Source organism: Caenorhabditis remanei, chromosome I (assembly GCF_010183535.1).
Source record: "Caenorhabditis remanei strain PX506 chromosome I, whole genome shotgun sequence".
NCBI classification, from domain to species: Eukaryota; Metazoa; Nematoda; class Chromadorea; order Rhabditida; family Rhabditidae; genus Caenorhabditis; species Caenorhabditis remanei.
Window position 1 is genome coordinate 8,690,312 of NC_071328.1, and position 19,962 is coordinate 8,710,273.

The 19,962-nt window shown below is 37.5% G+C and overlaps 5 protein-coding genes across 5 annotated transcripts; 3 read left to right on the plus strand and 2 right to left on the minus strand.

The window, feature by feature from the left end:
- Positions 1–377: 377 nt before the first annotated feature.
- Positions 378–6,424, minus strand: GCK72_001778 (uncharacterized protein; the record flags this gene model as incomplete). Its single annotated transcript, XM_053723122.1, has 12 exons — positions 378–520; positions 636–1,233; positions 1,301–1,687; positions 1,840–2,109; positions 2,168–2,494; positions 2,591–3,159; positions 3,290–4,499; positions 4,557–5,188; positions 5,233–5,536; positions 5,586–6,003; positions 6,048–6,231; positions 6,283–6,424. The coding sequence occupies 12 exons, from the start codon at positions 6,422–6,424 to the stop codon at positions 378–380; spliced, it is 5,184 nt and encodes a 1,727-aa protein (XP_053591767.1).
- Positions 6,425–7,078: 654 nt separating this feature from the next.
- On the minus strand, positions 7,079–9,531 carry GCK72_001779 (uncharacterized protein; the record flags this gene model as incomplete). Its single annotated transcript, XM_003115143.2, has 7 exons — positions 7,079–7,211; positions 7,643–7,782; positions 7,904–8,558; positions 8,757–9,011; positions 9,157–9,238; positions 9,284–9,422; positions 9,469–9,531. 7 exons carry the CDS (start codon positions 9,529–9,531, stop codon positions 7,079–7,081), a joined length of 1,467 nt encoding a protein of 488 aa, XP_003115191.2.
- A 288-nt stretch (positions 9,532–9,819) lies between these two features.
- On the plus strand, positions 9,820–12,739 carry GCK72_001780 (uncharacterized protein; the record flags this gene model as incomplete). Its single annotated transcript, XM_053723123.1, has 8 exons — positions 9,820–9,924; positions 9,975–10,298; positions 10,387–10,756; positions 10,857–10,901; positions 10,951–11,701; positions 11,804–11,972; positions 12,347–12,526; positions 12,578–12,739. The coding sequence occupies 8 exons, from the start codon at positions 9,820–9,822 to the stop codon at positions 12,737–12,739; spliced, it is 2,106 nt and encodes a 701-aa protein (XP_053591768.1).
- A 915-nt stretch (positions 12,740–13,654) lies between these two features.
- On the plus strand, positions 13,655–14,936 carry GCK72_001781 (uncharacterized protein; the record flags this gene model as incomplete). The annotated part of the gene is made up of 6 exons (XM_003114629.2): positions 13,655–13,773; positions 13,829–14,081; positions 14,140–14,351; positions 14,406–14,476; positions 14,524–14,633; positions 14,715–14,936. 6 exons carry the CDS (start codon positions 13,655–13,657, stop codon positions 14,934–14,936), a joined length of 987 nt encoding a protein of 328 aa, XP_003114677.2.
- Positions 14,937–15,123: 187 nt separating this feature from the next.
- On the plus strand, positions 15,124–19,561 carry GCK72_001782 (uncharacterized protein; the record flags this gene model as incomplete). The annotated part of the gene is made up of 11 exons (XM_053723124.1): positions 15,124–15,173; positions 15,252–15,339; positions 15,384–15,539; positions 15,886–16,195; positions 16,262–16,469; positions 16,515–16,896; positions 16,983–17,258; positions 17,337–18,042; positions 18,147–19,063; positions 19,106–19,275; positions 19,318–19,561. The coding sequence occupies 11 exons, from the start codon at positions 15,124–15,126 to the stop codon at positions 19,559–19,561; spliced, it is 3,507 nt and encodes a 1,168-aa protein (XP_053591769.1).
- Positions 19,562–19,962: the final 401 nt, after the last annotated feature.

A 19,962-nucleotide genomic window follows, 5' to 3' on the forward strand; every position in this document is an offset into this window, starting at 1 on the left:
GACATTCTTGATGATCCCTTCTTTCTTTTTTTTGGAAAATGAAAGTTGAAGTGCAAATATCTTGTGTTATTTTTCATTTAAAACACAATTTTTTCAAAAGAAAACCAAAAAACAACAAAGATGAGAGACCAATTATGTATGAGAGTAGCGGGAAAGAGAGAAAATAATATTTGATAAATTAAAAACGGAAAGGAAAACAATGATTTTAAAAATTTTGTGTTTTCGTAAAAACCTTCACAGAAAAATATTAAAGAGAAATGAGAATGGAGTATGTATATTAAAACCGTATTGTATGAATAGAATTGGGGGTTGGAAGAAAAAAAGTTCAAGGCACGAATAAAACCGAGTGAGAGAAAAAAGTAAAAAGAATGAACAATTTAAAACGAATCGAGACGATTATCGTCCTCATTTGCCGGTCGTCTGACCTCATCTGCTCGTTCATCTTCATCTGAATCTGACATTGCCAAATCATTCAAAATTTGACCAGCTGCCAGATTGTCATCGTATTGGGAGTCGTAGTCTGAAAAATCTGGGTAACTTTGAGTGAGCGTTTGCAAAAACCAACTTCCTGAATATAATTTGTGTTTCTTAGCCTACTGTAACTTTAAGTTGCCTATAGAATTTCAATTGCCTACCTCCGGTATCCATCATCATCTCCTCATCCAAATCATCATCTTCGTCCTCTGTTGGATGTTCATCTGTCTGTTCCATTGTATTATCCTCTTCATCCATTGTGACTTCTGCTTCAGAATCTACAGTAATCATTTGGGCTCGTCTAGCTGCTGCTGCTGCTGGATTGATGTTTCTCTCCAACTCATACAACGTTTCCTTTTGTTCATTAACCAACTGTTCTACGAGTTCCCAAATTTCTCGAGCTTTCGCTGTATAGATACTGACTTCGCCGTTGAAAACAAGAGAGTTGTCCAAAATGAGACGCATGTCTTTCAAGAAGTCCTCCACACTTTTATATTCTTGTTTCTTGTTTTTCTGTTCGATAATGCCCAAATCAATGGGATGCTCGATTCGAATATAATATGATGGGAACCTCTTTCCGTCGACTTTTGTATGGAATGGTGCAGATTTCGGAATGTTCTTGGCTCTTTGAATGATCTCTCCAAGAAGATATGAAAATCCGATGAGGTCATTTGTATCAAGCAATGGATTGATTTGTTTTTCCAGTTTGATGAACATTTCCTCACGTTCAATCATTCGTTTTCCGGCGAGTTGTAACATCTGAAATTCATAATTTTAAGTATGTTACAAATCTTCAGAAAAACTCCTCCAATTTCCAATATCTCACCTGTCTAGCAGTGACCGTCAACATGTTGTTATCTCCATTGTAAAGTCTCGAATTGTCGAACATCAACTTAATATCATCCAAGAAATCCTTTCTCAGTTGGTATGAATAAGCAGCAATCTTGTTTTTGATCTCTTGCATTGAAATTGGATTACGGATAATAGTATAGTAGTCAGTGACTTGTTTTGGATTGACTGGAAACAGGAATGCATCCGATCCTGGTATTGATTTCAATTCGTTTATGATATCCGTAAGCATTGATGCCATCGTTACTTTCGGATCAGCTCTCGCACGGACACTCACTTTAGCTGGACCTTGCAGATAATCTTCTTCTGGCATCATTGATGTACGTCTCTTTGAACCAACAGACGAATTACGTCCAGCACGAACCTATAAACAGTACATTTCTCATTTAAGACAAATTAAAAAAGACGATAACAAGTTTGTGAAGCTTGAAAACCTTTTTTAATCCCCAGTGAGTGATTCTCCAGAAAATCAAAGATTTTTTTTCGCTTCTTTCCCAGGCGAACTCGTTTACTTACCGCTCCAGGTCCATTCATGAATGATGATGTACCAGAAACTTGTGAGAATCTGTCGTCATCATCATTATCCGTATGTCCACCAGACGACGGAATGGCTCCATTCGTTCCAGGTACCTCTGATGTATCGAATCGTGTCACGTACTCCATTTGTCTTGCACGAACTTCTGCTTCTGCTCGTTTCGCTAGCTTTCGTTTTTTCTTTTCTTCGCGGCGAAGTGCTTTCTTCATCTCGTTGTAATCCAAGTTGAACTTCACTTTCGTTCCATCAACCTACAAATTTAAATAAATATGTACAATTATTTTCATTTATTTCTTTTCTCAACCATACCTGAATACTTGGAAGAGGTGCAGGTACAGCAATGGTGCTAGCCGAAGAATTGGCACCGGACTCGTCTTCTTCTTTCAATGGAGTCAATGGATCTTTTCCATACAATGGACAGTTTCTATTAGTTTTCATGTGTCCATATGCATGACATGCACTACATCTCATTTTTTGAAGATTGATATTAATTGCCTTTTCCTTCTTTACTATCTGCTTTTGGACTTTGTTTTGTGCTTTCTCTTCGTTCTTCTTCATTCGACGTATTTGATCTTGTAGTCGTCGCTTCTTCTTTCTCTTCTCTTCTTTATATTGTTCGTCCATTTGAGCATAGACCTGTAATAAGTATTAAATATACTACTGAAATATTGTCTGTCCCTTAAATATTAAAACTGCTCGTTTACTATCATAAAGGATACTGTATTTTCATACCTGGATGAAAGTGTCATCTCTAGTCATCCGAATCCTTGTGTACGCCTCAATAAGCTGCGGCCGTGTCACGATTTCAATCCTTGTAACCTCTTTTCCGTCGGGTCCCTTCATCGTTCGATAGATTTTCAACTGTTGATTGGCAGTGATTCCACTGATTTTCGATGCAGACATAGCAACATCTTCACCGAATTGAGAGGCACTTTTCTTCTCTTCAGCTGTCACTTCTCCCTCTTTTTTCTCTCCTTTCTGAACAGTGTCTCCGTGAATCATTCGTTTCAAATCTTCTCGTTCCTTTTCTTCAGTCTCAAAATCGATTTTCGCTTTTTCTGACATTGAGATGTTCTTTTTTCCTTTGTTAGCTTCAAGCATTGATTCCAAACGAGATGCTAATTCCTCATTATCAGAATCTGCATCTGTTGAATCATCGTCTGTTGAAATCGGCTCAGTGTTTGCCAGTGTTTGGTTCTGTTGATCGAATATTCTTTGACAGTGTTTTCGATACTTTTCTTGCATATCGGCCGAACTGAATCGAGTATTTCCACGTGCGAAACGAGCCATTCCAGATACTGCTGAAAGTTGTGAAGAAGATTATTGACTGTCTCACTCAGAAAAAAGATAAAAGCTTCTCATATCTAAAAGATCAAAATATGTTTTTCTACAAATAGAATTAACGAGATTTTCTACCCAACAAATTCTTACTTTCTCCTTCTTTAGTCGCTTTGGCTGCTTGAGTTGACAATGTACGAATAACATCGATGATCTCCCATCTTGTCAGTGCACTGATTTCTTCTTCTTTCACTCCGTACCCTCTGCAGATTTGCTTGGCTTCTTTCAGCGGCAGCTTTCTTAAATCCGCATTGGTTCCAGTCACTAACTTCTTTGGTACAGGTGTTGCATTCTCGTCTTTGTGTGGTTTTTGAGACACCCGAACATATGAGAAACCTTGTCCACAACCCGTTGGATCAGCAATTCCAGTTTGATCGAGAAGACATTTTTCTCGTTGAGAAGCCATGAATGCTCTGGTTGTATTCCATGGAGCACATTTGATTTCATCTTCTATTGTGACTTCATCATCTGATCCTTCATCATTTTCTGGGGTGAAAAAGTATTTTTCTCCGTACCCAGCATCTTTGAGTCTCTGCTCAGCAGCCATCATACTGTATTGAGCACAACACATTTCAGGTGTTACCATTGAAAGAACCTCTTCCTTGGATGGTAATCGGAATTCAGGCTTCAGAGACCAGAAAGTGTCTGCACCATTTCGAGTATATGTAGAGCACATTTTCAATCTTTTCCTAATATTACTTTCGGCGTAATGTGGGAATGCATTTCGAACGTCTTCCATTTTGAGCCGACGTGGTGAGTGTTCCGATGCCCAGAATAGGCGGTAAATGAATGCGAATAGGAAGTCTCGGACGAAAACGGTAGCTCGTTTTGAGTTTGGAGATGGAACTTCGTAAAGTGGGCACTGTTGACCAGCGATGAATATTGCTGGAATCGGACGAATGAACCATTGATTTTGACTTCGAATCAGTAAGAAATCAGTGGATTGTCTTTTGTGTAGATAGATGGGTGCTCTATATAGATTATTCTCAATACTTTGAAGTGATTGACCAGGTTGCAATTGTCCAAGGAATGGTATTTGGTGGGAGAATGCCATTTCACCGTAATCGAATGTTGGTTCCGTATCATTTGCTTGCCGTCTCTTGAAATAATTCTTCATTTTTGAAGCCATTCCAGGTTGTGATAGTATAACTGGATGCTCTTCACTGTATTCAATCATCACTAAGTTCTCATCTTTTCCACTCAAATCATTGATTTCTCTCATATAAAACACTTCACCACCTCCTTGTGATTGACGCATTCCTTCACGCATAGCTTGAACACGTTGCTGATGACGAGCTGGATTCTGAAAATGATAAATGATTCGTGAGAGGAAAATTCAAGTGTTTGCATGCTTTCTTACCTGAATCTGTTGGAATCTATTCGGCTGCCAATGTTTAACAATTCTTCTTGTGAAAGGTGTCCTATGCCAATATCTCAAACGGAAAGCAGATGGGTGAGTTGGGAAGAATTGAGTGGCGATATTGGTAGCAGGAGTTGAATGTTGAATAAGCAGTGAGTTGTTTGATAGCGTTTTCGATGTGGCTTTTGGCACATAATAATCATCATTCGATAGATTAAATGGATCATTGTCTGTAAATTGTCCCATCGTATTCTCCATTTGCTCATCCTCTTCTTGTTTTTGCCGTTGTTGAACCTGTCCCAATATCATTTTTGATTTTTTCGTGTATCCATCCGATTTTCTGTGATGGTGATCCTGACGATGGTGATCTTCATCAACCCGACGGTCTTCTGGCATTCCGTATATCAATGGATCATCTTGGAAGTCAACAAGAAAATCAATTGGTTCCAATACTTGTGTCATATTATCAGAATCCCAAATAACATTCTCTTCCCATGGTAAAATATCTAAGTCACTCGGCGTTGATGGAAAAATTGAGCGAGTTGGGGCAGGCATGATAAGAGAATCGGGTCCAGACAAATTGATTGGCGCCGATTTTCCATCAAACATTTGTTCGAAAGCATTATTACTTGCTGAATTAAAACATTTTGTAGTTGAAATCACGGAAAATACTCACCAGCATAAACAAAATGTTCATAGGTTCTTGTATATTGTGTCGCAATCCATCCACAACCTCTTCCACTCGAGAATTCATCCAGTAACTGATCTTTAACTTCTTCTCCGTCCAAAATCACATCTTTTTCCCATTCAATCACTTGAAATGGTTGTAGAATATCTTCTGATAATGTGGCTTCACAACTCTTCTCAATAACTTCTACCATCTTTTCTGAAGACGACGTGGATCCAGATGAAGTTGACGGATCATCAGGATGTAGAAAGTTCAATTTTTGAGTGGGTTTCGGAAGCTTTGCTGGCGTTTTCTACAATACATTTTTTCGTAAAGAATGTTCAGATATCTCTCTATCTTACTTTCATCTTGAAACCATAATTTACTGCTTGACTAGTCGATGGCAAACCCATCATATCGTACCAAATCTTTGCAGGACCCGTTCTCCACGGTTGTTCCACCGTACCCTCCTCATTCTGTTTCGCCATTTTTTCTGCTTCTGTCAAAACGGGGCGCTTCATTCGAAATTCTTCATCCGATGCCAGCATTACACGTGGCACTTTCTCGATGATGTTGAGTTTCAGACGTTTTGCTCCATTCTCTATTACGTCTTCAGGTTCTTCTGGCTGTGAATCAGATGCCGCTTTGCGGGATTTCATTTGTTTTGAAAATGTTCTTGATAGCCACCATAGTTCTGCCCGTGACGATTGTTTGATATTCTGAGCGAAAAGACGGGAGAATCGAAGAGTTTTGTTGGGCTTGAAATCTTTGAAGAATATTCTGAGAACAAGAAAAGTTATTTTATTTCTTCAAACCGTTCTCACCTTGGATCTATCCCATCTAAGTCCGGATGCAGTATATTTGCAAGTGGAGTATCATCTCGAAGTGATGGTTTAATAAATGGTTCCAAATCTTCTAAACGTACTGGATCACCATAATATTCATCATTAACTTCTGGATCTTCGATTGTCATTGACTCTGCTTCATTGGTAGAAGATGAAGTGCATGCTGAAACTTGACTCAGTTTACTACTGATAGTAATCTCAAAAAGGGCCATACGTTCATTTTTAGCAGCTATATGACTTCGATAGTAATCTGATATATTTGCATATGGATCTTCAACTTCTTCTTGATCTTCTGCAGGCCTTATTCGATACCCGTTTGTGTGTTGATGAGAGTGGTGAACGTGTCCATTATTCATCACTAAAGTTATGTTTGCTAGGAGAAAAATTCAAAAAAGTGAATGAATGAAGATATCAATAGTGTAAAATACACCTTTTTGGGAAAACCTCAAAATAAATAGAAAAATGACGCCAATTTTCAAAATCTGCACTTTATTATTACAAATGGTAAACGACGAAAGAAATAGGGTACACGAAATTGGATCAAGTAAAGGCAAAAAAAACCAAGAACATGAATGGAAAAGTGAGAACGAGATACCCAAAATGAAAGCAAGAATTATGAAAAAAAAAAGAGAAAATCTGTGAGTGAGTGATTTGAAAATGAGATTCTATTAGTTTGATTATCATAGTAATTTGTAATAGAAATCGATGGGAAGGAAAAAAATGAGACAAGAAAGGGTAAAAAACAATCTGAAAAGAATCGTACATAAAACACTGTATTTCATGAAATTTTACAAGAAAATTGAATTGAACAGGAATGATAAATTGAGATAAGGGGGAGCGAGGAGTTCCATCGATGAATATTGAAAAAAAAGTCAGAAAGAAGAAAAATTAACATTTTGTAAGAGAGCAGCAATTATATTAGATGACAGAGTAAGAACGGTTTTTTAGTATATTAAAAAAGATGACAAAACTTCGTAAAGAAGCTAGGACGATGAGGTAAATTTGAAAATCTACAAGGTCTGCTGTTGTAATTGACCCATTAATTGTCCCAATTCTGGACTTGACTGCATCCCAGATACGTCTGTTGACATATCTTGGAGATATTCAAATTCAGCCAAAGCTGTTCTTTCGTTTTTGCCAAATCTGAAATAATTATTTTCAGTATTTTAGCACACTTGACCTGCAAGCGGATTAGAGTTTTGGAACTGAGCAGCTAGAAACTGTGTACACCCATGGGAAACAACAATAACAAACTAATAAAGAACCTAAACACTGCAACTTCTGAGAAACCCTGCCCTTCCCCCCGCGTCGTCACTTGCGTTATTTATTTAGGAAGGCAGCGGACACTTCGCGGGTTCCGCCTCCCACTATGTTTACTGGGCAAAATGGGCGGAGTCAAGACAACAACGTATATATTGCTTGCTACACATGGCGGAATTATAAATTTTTTGCAAAATGTTCTCGAATCGAGAGTACAATAAAATGTTATGTTTATAAAAAAAACTTTAGAATAGGAAATTCAGGTGGAAAGTTTATTTTTAGTGCTTGTTTTTTTTCTAAATATAAAATCTTACCTTTTGTAGTACTTGTCATGAATTTTCGTGCGTGGTGGATTGTATTTGACAAGTCCGCCCTTCTTCTTAAGCTGACGATTGATAATACTCATTCTCTCTTCTTCGGAACTGTCTGAGTCATCTGGATTCACAGAGTTGCGCTGAAAAAGAATAGCCTACAGTTTTTTCGTTATCATGCTTCGCTAAAAAGAAAAAAATGAATACTAAAAATCTAATTTGATATTCTGACACAAAAATTTTATGGAAGCTTATTTTCCTCACCTTCAACCAAGAATTCGGATTGGAATATTTTTGTCGCTGCTCATACGCTGATGCTTGTGGTTGTGTTGGTTGAGGTGTAGGAGCTGGTTCCATAGCTAAACTGACAGTATCCGGGGCACCCATCAAATCGGAATCCGAATGTGCACGTCTGGTGGTTTCAATTTTTTCAAAAGGACTAGATAGCTCAAGTTCTTCCGTTTCTTCGTCTTCGGACATCTCCTCGTCTTCTTCTATACTTTCTACAGAGTTTCTGAATACTTTCACTTCGTCTTGTGCATCTAGATCATCTTCTAATGATTTTGGATTCTGATGGCTCGATGATGTGGAAACTCCTGAAGATGTTCCGAACATCGAAGACATCATAAACATTGACGTCATCTGAGTATTCTGATTATTCTGATGGTCAGGGAAACAAAGTGCTTCTCCAGCTCCTTCAGAAGACATTTCCATAGTGGCATCACCGATAGAATACGATGGAATAAGAAGTGATGAATTATTCAGAGAATCATCATGAACACTTCGAGACTTTTCCAGTTGTTCGATTCGAGCATTAGCTTCCTGGAGCATTTTCAATACATCACACTTCATTTTCTTTTCAACTTCTATGTTCTTTTTGAGTTCGGTGTATTTGACTCGTAACCGATCGTGAATTTTTCTGGAATAAGATAATCGTAAATTATTTTTTCAGCAGAGATACAATTTTCTATAATTCTGACACTTACACGAACACGAAAAATCTTTCTCTTTCACTGCTTTGTGGGCGGGGCGTACAATTCAAATCGGTGTTTCTAGTCCGCAAACACCCATGTATCAGTTCGTTCATTTCGAAAATAAAACACTCAAATTGACTAACCTTATTTGATAATTTTCATTGGATAAATCATCAATCGTATCTGTCATTACGGTTTTATCCTCTCTCCATTTCGTTTTCATTTTTTCTATTTTTGATTTTAGAATCGTCACTTCGCTTTTTTTCTGGCGTAATTTTTCTTTTAGATGCTCTTTTTCTTCGTCAGAATCGTCTTGTTGGCTCATACTCATGTCGTATTGATGTCGTGCCATCATATTCCGATATGCTTGATCGTCAACAATTTCCGAGTGTCGGTTTCTGAAAAAAAAAGACTGCGTTTAGTACCGTTTTTCAAGGGACTATTAGATTTTAAACTTATGCAAGCAATTGAATTTTTATTTTAAAGACAATGCGTAATTTATTTTTTTTTAATTAGTTTTCAAATAAAATCTGACAAACTTACAGAAAAGAATCATCTTTGACTTTTCTTGAACTACTTCGAAAGCTTCGATCCTCTAATGGTGCTCCTGGACATGACATTGGTCCTAAAACAATGAAGATCTTTCGATTTTAACATCAAATACGATTACCGCGTGTTGTTTTTGGTGCTGTGATCACTTGATAGGGACTTTTTAATCGTAAATCGATTTTGGGTGCTTCGCCAACATAAACTGATTCATTCAGCGCAGATTTTTTGTTTTTGAGTGATCCGGTTGCGAAGCTGACTGCCTGCAAATAATTTACTTTGTATTTAAATAATAAAAACAATACTTACCGGGACATTCTCTTTGTTATTGTGTTTTTTGCTTGGCTTGAACATTTTTATTAGAGACCCCATAGTGGAATCCTGAAAAAAAAACAATACAAGAGAAGATTTTCATAAAAAATCATAAAATGCGTGGAAAGTGAAGGAAATTCAAATATGGTGGTGGCATGAAATTGAGGAGAATCGTCGTCGATTATGGTGTTCTCTACGTAGACACTGCCGGTTTGAAGAGAGACGCAGACGGTGAAACAAGATGGTTACAACACTCCGTTATCACGCCCTTTGCCGCGAAGTTTAAACACTATTTTGTTTTAATTTTTCCGCTAACCGTCAGATTATCTTTTGATTTTCACCAAAAGTATGTCAATCGCTTATGGATTCGATCCGAATATTTCACCAATTTATGAAGATGATCATGACACATATCATTCAGTGCATTTCAGCTCAGCCGACACTCCTAGAAAGGTTGCAGTAACTTTTTTTCATTTCAAGTGCTATAGTTAATTCAATTCCAGTCTGGTCAGGTCATGAATCGAACCATGGGTACCTCGAGAATGGGCAGTAGTTTATCGGAAGATTTTCACCATTTTCATCAAGAATGTGCTCCCGAAACAACTGTAATGACAGAAATATGTGAAGAAATAGTAGAAGATTCAACATCTCCTGATGTAAACCGATTGGACTACGCAAATGATAACCAAAATTCAAGGAGAATAATTTTAGATGAAGGAGATGATGAAACTGTTCCAGAATCAATTGGATTTCTGATCGATACGTTTATTGTGCTTTCAGCAGGATGTTGCTTGCCGATTCGACACCACTTATCGAAAAAATTAATAGTAAGCACAGAAAACTGTATAAATTCTGATTCTGATAGACAAAATAATAGCAGCTTATCCGTAATAGTTTTATTTTTTCCGTTTTCAGGAAATGGGTGCTGTGGTTCAAAAAACAGTCGATGACCGTACGACTCATATAGTCGTCGATCGTTATGCGGATGAATTAATTGTCGGAGCTGCAATGTCTCGCCGTCCTCCGCCACTAATGGTTGATATCAAATGGATTCAAGAATGTTTAGATAACCGAAAGAAATGTGAAGAAACGGACTATTCGATGACCGGATTACGGTATTTGAGACAGACATGTAGACGTTTATCCAGTTTTCGAGAACCGTCTCCATTAGGAGAATTGGAAGAAACTCATTGGGAAGATATGGACAATGATGCACCGACGGATCCAGCAATGCTTTTAGAAGAAATTCGGAAGTTATCAAAAAGACTTGATGCGCTTTTAGATTGTAAGGGAATAAAGAGTAGTAATTTCCCACGAAGTAAAAATGTAGTTCTTTTAAAAATTGGCAAAGCTATTCTCTGTTACATTTCCAAGTAATATTTCAGATGCTCCTGTCATCAAATTCGAATACCACTCTCCAGATTGCCCCAGTGAGTATACTTATTCTTTATTCAAGCTGTATGTTTCTTGAGTATTCAGCCCGTCAACATCCGTGCCCACAATCAGCGCCTATTAGAAGACCTACAAATCCGTCGAAATTGACTCCAGAAGCATTCAATCAATTATTAATTTCTATTTCATCTGCTACCACAATTAAAAGACGACGTTCATTCACTGGATTCATTCTGAATCATCGAGAGCCTACGGATAGTGCAATTGAAGTACAAGAAACCAATAAAGACGTCAGAGAAACTTGGGAAAAACCAAAAAATGTCAAAAACCTTAATAAAAATGCTGGAAAACTTCCGAAGACTCCAAGAAAAGCCCCACAAAAAACGATAAATGACATGCGAAAAACAATGCCAACAGATTTGACAAGAATTCGGGACACTTTGGGAAAAAATGCGACCATAGGCAAGACTAGAACCCCGAAAAAAGCTCAAAAGCCAGTAAAAAAGCCTCAAAGTCGAACAAAAATGGAACCAATTCGAGCCGATGATTCAGATATTCAATCAGCTTTGGCATCTTTGACAATCTCTGGTCCACATAACCCAGATAGATCTTCCATTGAAATTCTGGACGACAATTCCAGAATACGAGCCCCACTGGTTCCCACGAAATCAAACGTTATCAATCGACTTCAAAAAAGATCAGAAGAAGATGACGATGACTTCATTTCTGATGTTTCTGCATATTTACAGCAAAACAGAACGGGAAGAAGAGCACGTACAACTGAAGAAGAAAATGAAGAAATGAGGGATGAAGTGATATTTACTGGATTTAGTAAAGAGTGAGCCCGTTTAAATGTCCTGAATTCTAAGCTTCCAGATGATGTTTTGTTGCCGGATATTGTAGATCTTAATTTTTTGTATAAATTTGCCGTTAATTTCAGCTCTTCAATTGAGAAAAAACTGAAAAGTATTGTCCGTCGTTTCAAATTGAACATCTCCTCCGAAATCGACGAACGCCGTACATTATGTGTAATATCAAGACATGGAAAACGAACACTTTTAGTCTTGAAAGCGATATGTTGTGATATTCCAATCGTGAGACCACAATGGGTTAGTTGAAAGCTCAAATTCCACTGTGAGAAGTGATATTCTTACCCTATTTTCTTCAGCTTTAGTGTTGAACTCAACAACTACCGAAATATACTGCTAGATAAACTTTTTTCTTCAGTCCTTTAAACAAGACAGAAACTGATTTTCCATTCAAACGACCCCATTATTCTGTTTATTTTGTTTCCCTTTCCTTCCTCTGAGATTTCTCTTTTTTTCTTGAGCTAATCCTTTTTTCTTCTTTGAAAACAAACAAAGACCAATACTGAGTTTCTAGTTAAATGCTGTTTTTAGAAATTGAAAAGAAAGTAGAAAGTTTAAAATATTACTCTGCCAATGGAAAACCAAACTTCACACTACAAGTCTCTTGTTTTCAGCTCGAAGAATCTTTCGAAGATTCTCAACTACTTTCATCTGACGACTACATTTATGACGAGTGGCTTCTGATAAAAAATAATAAAATTTTCGAAAACTTTCATTGGAAGATGTGGATTTCTCCCGATTGTCAACCAGACTCTAAAGAATTGACATGGATGGTTGAGAAGTGTGGTGGAAAGGTGAGAGCTATTTTGTACACCTCCATACTCTATTTTTCTGTACTTTTTCAGATCACCCGCCATCTCCACAAAGCAGATCTAGCAATAGCACCTGAAACGTGGCAAGTTCCAGAAATCCACGTATGCCTCGAGGCTGTCACACCTCTTTTTCTAATTGATTCTATCTCAATGGCCGCATTACAAAGCTATAAAGACTACTATTTGGAAAACTGATTGCGTTAATTAGGTGATAAAACAGCATTGATTATTCGTTATGTAATTTGAAAATGCACTGTTGATTTTTAAACTTTGAAATATAACTTCACGCATTGCTTACTGGTGTTCTACTTGTTAGTTCAATAAAAAATATTCAGTTAGTACTTCTTCCTTGTCTTACCCGAAGGTGTATTCTCCTAATACTTATTACTAAACTAGCAGTTAGAAATTTCATTTTTATTTCTACGAAACCAGTATGTTCCCATATTTGCTTCTTCTATGTTCTAAAAGTCCCTTTAGAATGAGTTCGATGACTCTCAAAAGAGCACTCGTAAAACAGATGGTCGAGAAAATTGATGGCCGACGGTCACGGCCATCTTCTATTTGAGGCAGCCCTGTGAGCTCCTTTAGATGCTCTTTTATGACCAAAACCACTGTTTTAAATCGATTTTTCAATTAAAGTGGCAAAATTGATATTTAAAAAAAACATAGATTTGTGAGGAATATGGCGCGAAATGAGCATTTCAATTTATTTTTCTCAGCTTTTCGAGCTGTTGCAATAGTTTCCGGCAATTTTTCAATCAAATTCAGTTTTATTTCAGAATTTTTCTAACCCCAATAAACTTTAATGATGAACATCACATAAAAATGTATCATCAATTAGACCCTCCCATTCACTAGTGGATCAAAGAGATGCCCACTATCAGGGAAGGGTGTAACATTTCAATAGACGACAGAGCAATTTGATACGTTTTGTTTCAATTTCATCACATCATTTCGTCGTCTCTTTAAACTGCTCATTTTCATCGAACCTTCTCTCCCAGAAATGACCACATCTTCCTGGTCATTTTCTATCATTGAAAAATAATTTTCAGTCTTTCTTATACTTTCAATGTTGAACATCACAGATCGGTATCTTCCATATCCATGTAAATGCTCCGAAGTTTCAAATACTTGTATATAATCGGTGGATGCGCTCTGGCAGCGGAACGGGAACCATTACGATATATTGAAAGAATCCGTGTAGAAAATGTAGAAAGTGCTGGGAGCAGGTTTGTGAGTTTCTTTTTTAATTGTTTGAAAATATAACGTTCATTTACTTTTCAGTCCCGCGCGTATCAAGATAATATCTGAAAAATGTGGTGAACTTTCCGTTCCACGAAGATCGTCATCATGCTTCCTGATAGACAATCGAAAAGAAATACTTGTTGCTGGTGGATGTACTGGGCCTAATCAACATACGAACTCCATTGAATTACTTGAAATTCGAGAAGAAAATGAAGGGATTGTTACGCATGTATTGGAGGAAGTTATGGAAATCGGAGCAAGTTGTTCTGGTTTCGATTCGGAATTTAATGAGGTGAGAAGTTGAAAACAGAGACATTGATAGTGATATCTTCAATTTTTGTCTATTTCAGAACCACAAACCAATTTTCGGAGGGTTCGAAGCACACAGTTGCCTCGATGAAGTTCAGATAATAGATACTTCGGATTCCATGTGGAAATGTCGAAAACTTGGCAAAAAGCTACCGAAAATCAAGAATTCGACAGTTTTGTGGGTCAGTGATCGAGAATTCATAATGTTTGGAGGATGGGAAGATGAACAGAGAACGACGAAAGCAATCCGCAGGTGAGTTTGAGTATCTTTTTTTCTGATATATACTTCAATTCATTCATATTGCAGAATAGAGTTCAATGTGGATTTCACCGATTATACAGTGGATTTTGCAGGTTTTTTGCCATATCCAGTAGAAGGTACGAACATTTTTATTCATCCAAAATAAGATGATACACTATTCCAGGTCACTCTTTTGTTCGAGTAGGATCAACTGTTTTCTTGATTGGGGGTTTCGATGGTTGTTTTGTAATGGATACCATTATAAAATACGATCTGGAGTCTAAGAAATCGGAGGTAATAATAACTTTTTTTGAGAAATTTTCTTTCATCTCTATAAAAAAATATATCCTACTTGTAAAAAGTTCAAAGTTTCAGATTCTCAAAACAAAGCTATCAGAGAAACGCGAGAATCACGTGTCTGCAGTGCTCTCCGATAAGTATTTGGTAATAGCTGGAGGTTGGAATTCTAGAATGTCACTTGATGATGTAGAAGTTTTTGAAATTCAAAACAATGGGGGCGATTTAGAGTTGGCACGATGCCACGTGGACGGAAAATTGTTGATGGCCAGAAACCGACCGACTGGTGTTCGCGCTTAAACTATGTGTTTTCCTATGAATTTTATCATTTCTGGTGCTTTTCTCTACTGATAAAATACTATAAACCTGCTGCTCTTCTTCTGTTTTTGTGCTCGATTTCTGGGTCTTGTGCCCGAAATAATATTGATTAAAAACAATGTAATGTAGAATTCCAACAAATTTTTTTTGAGCTTTTAGATGCTCAAAAATGGAAGAACACAATGAGTTGCCGACAACGTCACGAGGAAACGATGATTTGTCAGTTTTTACTCTAATTTTTTGAAAATCATATATTACGATAGATCTCTGTAATTTAGAAATACTGAAAATTTACAGTATCGACCAAATTCCATCACATTTTCTCGTCGAGCTCACCTCACTGGATGAGTTGGCATTTCCCGCAAATTCCACAAAACGGGTTAAGGTGAGTAGAAGAATTCAGTGATTCATAACCAAGTTCTTTCTCAGTACACATGCGTTGCGAGTACATCGAAATCATTGTGTCTTGGAACATCCACTGGATCTGTCTACATATTCTCAAGATATGCTGCAAAATCCAGATCAAGAGCTAGTTCACCAGTCCCTGTTCAAGTGTTTACAACAAGAGACGGACAGATTAGTACGGTAAGCAGAATAAAAACTGTTTTATTTTTATCAAAAATCTTTATAAGTTAGACAATTTTTCATGAATTTCATTATGATAGTAAACAGATATGTCAAACATTGTGATGCGATTCATTACTAGAACCGGATTCGTACCCTTCTCGTGTGTGATAAGTGGCAATAACTGAAGATAGATGTAGCCTTGAGAAAACACAGATGATTCCATCCGATTTGTGTTCTTCTTCTGTTGTGCCGTATATATTTTATTAGATCTAAAAAAATTATTACGGAAGGAAACTACTTCATTCAGTAGATTGTCTTACTTGTTAGCATTAAGCTCGTATTCGTCATATGAAGAGTTTTTCAGATCTCAGTAAGCCCATCAGAAGAGCTAATGGCAATCGGAGGTGACAGTGGACGTGTTTCAATTGCTCAATTAAATAATGGACAGCCTCCAACTCTAGTATATTCAACACCTGGAGATGCCCGTTCACCGGATAGAGTGATGGCATTAACATGGTCACCCGATATGAAAACTGTTTATTCTGGACATTCATCCGGGTCATTGCATTGCCATAGATTGACGAACCGATCTGTTTTTCGTGCGGCACATCAAAAACTGACAAAATTCGATGGAGAAATTGTGCAATTAGATACGCTACAATCGCACGTACTCGGTACGTTTCTGAGAATTCTTGTTCAAAACATAAATGCACATTAAATTGAAAAGGTTCTATTTACAGTCGCCACATCACTAGCATCCCATCTTTATCATGCAGAAACTGGAACAATACAGCAAGTGGGCAAAAAAGTTCGAACTTCTCCATCACCACTCGGTGCTTGCTATATTCAAGACATAGATGGTGTTAGTGGTGGTGGAAGTGCATTCATTGTGGCAGCTAGGCCAAATGGAAGGCTGTGGGAAGCGAATTTAGTTGGAGTAGTCTACAGGTATGTTGATCGGCCTGTCTTGTAGAAAATTTTCACTTCTTTTAGAACTCATCAATATCGTCAATCTGGTCAGATTCCTCGTGCACCACCAATTTCTTTTCGTACTCCATTTCCCACTGATTCACTACAGTTCGATGGCCTTCACCCTGATAATCAAGATGTTTCTATTCACAAAATTCATGTTATCCGCGTTGAAAACGGGCGTCTTCTTATCGTTTCGACGTGTGGTTCCAGAATATGTATTGTAGAAATGGAAACGTCACGTGTAATTTTGTCATCTGAGTTAGAATTTGAGATTTTGGATGTATCCACATGTTCGAATGATGTGTTCGTTTTGTTGGCAGATTCTAAAGGATTGAGGAAATTCAGTGTATTTGAGAGGCTGAAATGCGTGGAGAAGTTGAACTTAAAAGGATTTTTCGGACAGGTAATATAAACTAAACTGATTGAAAGTAACTTATGTATGAATGAGAAAAACAAATAACTGAAAAATACTCGTATATCCATTTTCAGAGTGCCCAAACGATTCTATTCTGTGCTTCTCATGTCTCGTTCCCATCTCCAATAATTACCAAAACGATCGAAGGACTTCTGACAATGTCACGCAAAAAAGAAACTGAAAGACTCCAAGGACTTCTTCAGAAGATTCTGGATGATAGAAAAGCATCACAATCTATGTACGATAATATGGAAGAATTAGAGAGAAGAGAATCACTTAAAGGAAAAAGGAAACGTGACGAGAAACCAGAAGAGAATATGTCAAAGAAGTTGCCAAGTGGAGTGCATAGGGTGAGTATCTCGAACCTCTACAATATTTTTAATTGTTTTAGGATTAGTAATTCCCTCCATGTGAAATTGATATTACAGGTGCTTCAAACTGCCCAGTGTAGTGGTTACGACGATGATTTCTCGTTCTCAACGCCTCAAGCTCTCCGTGAAAGAAGCCGAAGCTCTCCATGCGGACCAGAATCTCCAACGCCTCCAAATCAACCAATTATTGAAAAACGAGCATCAGAACCTTCCAGTTTAGAAATTCGGCAGGAGTTTTGGAGAAAAAATGGAACACCAGACGTCGTTGAGGAAGACATTCTAAACAGAGCACGTCTGATTTTAGAGGAAAACTCAGAGAAGTTGATAGAAAAAGAATCACTTCGAACTCTTTTACAATTAGAAGGAATCAAACGAGATGAGATTCGTTTTACGCCTACAGTAACTATTGGAAATGCAGCTAAAGCTCTGGCTGAATTAGCTATGGCGGTTCCAGTAGATTTATCTACAATCTGGAACAGCAAAGATGTAGAAGAAAAATCTACGTCATCAGAAAAATCAGAGAAGTCTTTATCTACGAAAAAACCGACAATTGTGAAAGTAGTTAGACCTGGAATTCGACCAAACACTCAACATAAAAAAGAGAAACCTGTGGCTACAGTATCCCCAAGATCTGTGAATGATGACGTCATTGAGGATACTTCTGAAGACGTGGCATCTAATAATGTGACACCGATTTCGGAAGAAATGAGACGGAAACAAGATGAGATGTGGTTGGATTTAAGGCTCTCACATATCAAAAAACGTAAGGTTTACTGTAGATTAACTTTTCTCGTTACTGTTCCGAGTATCAAAACCATTTCACAGTCTCAACAATAGTACAGTTTATTCTCAAAAAATATTTTCCAGAATCTAATCCTCATTCTCATGCCGGCACTCCTACAGAAACTGTTCCGAAATCGGATACGGACTACACTCTCACTACGGATTCGGACGGTCCCACACCTTCAGGAATATGGACTAATCCATTGGATGAGGAAGAAGAAACAGACAACGTTAAAACTCCAACGTCTTCCTCAACTATGTCATCAGAATTCAATTGTTCAACATGTGGAATGCATAAATCGTGGGCCGCTGCATCTCTTCTGATGGCTGTTTGTAGTAGTGGCGAAGTTATTCGAGATGATTTCCGTCGGCACGCTTCCATTCCTCAATCCTTAGGAGACTGGGAGAAATTACTTCGTCATGTGGCAATGATAGATAGCAAAGATAATTTATCCTCGATTTGCCCGCGATGTGAAATGTCATTGAGTACAGTAGATCGTGTTTGTATAGAAGGTTGGAGAAGTGGAATGGTTGAAGAAGGTGTCAGACCAAACTTCACACGAATTTTCGAGAGATGTATGAATTCTTCAAAAGAGAAGTTTGAGACTATTGTTGCGAGAAGAGAAGATACTGAAGGATTGAGAGTTTTTAAGAACATCGAAAAACTGGAAGAAATTTCTATAAAAACAATCGAAAGAGCCACGAACTCAAATCATTTCTCTACTAAAGCTGTGAGAAGCCCATCAGAAAACAGTTTAGTCTCTATTGAAGCTTGCTCAAAAATCGATTTCTCGAATCCTGATTGTCTTCGATGGATTCCAGCAGTTCCTCTCAAAACCTTGTTAGCTTTAGCTGTTTTCACAATTGGAAAGAAGGCGGTTATTCAAATAATATCTGCGGATCATCAATGGATTGCAAAACGGATGAAACCACAAGATTGGTGTTCGATTGTAGTTATCGGAGCAAGAGAATTCGTGTTCAAAGATTTGTTGGGTGGAAAGGTAACGCTCCTTTATCCCATTTTCTCTAAAAACTTTTTTCAGACAATAGCTTCCGTCTTTGATTCTGTCGGCGCTTCTGAATGGGTGACTCCCCGAAAAAAGAAAAATGCTCCAATCCCTTCACGAAAAATGTCCCCCATTTCGATAAATTCAACACAAAGTTCGGGAAATTCTACGGCAACGATTACTAGTTGGATAGTTGATACCAATGGGTAATTGCTTGTATGTTATATTTTTAAATATATTATTTCCAGAAAATGCCCAATGTGTACGTTGCCAATAAAGATGATTGTCGGTAAAACGGATCGGGGTGTTATCTCATATTTCTGTGGCCACGTATTTCATAAGATGTGTCTGGCTGATCGATATACTACGGGATGTATAGCATGTCAATCTAAAGCACGAAAGGCTGTTATGGCTGCAAGATCTGGATCATCAGCCACTTCTACACCAACCGCCTCTCCAATTATGTCGCCACGTCACCAAAGAGTGGGATAGTCGTTATCCTTTGTATATTTCACAATTTCACATGTAATCCAGCACACTGTAGAGCCTCAATTCAAAATTTTTCAAGTTCCTATAATTCTCTATTTCTCAATTTGAGTCACCGCCCTTGTCTCGGTACACGTCATTTGCACATGGAGCGCAGTTGCATTCTGCCTCCTACATTAAAGTTGTATTATTATTATTTCCCACCGTTTTTTTTTGTATTTTCGGGTCTTTTATTGAAATTAATGCCTTTAAATTTGTTATTTTCTCAGAAAACTACTATTAGATAAATATTGTTATATTTGCTATTTTTTAAGATAAGTGTTTGGTCTTTCGTGAGCTTCGTAAGTTTACATATTTTTCCAAAGTTTTTTCAAGGTCTCCACCATCAAACAAGAAATAGTATTATT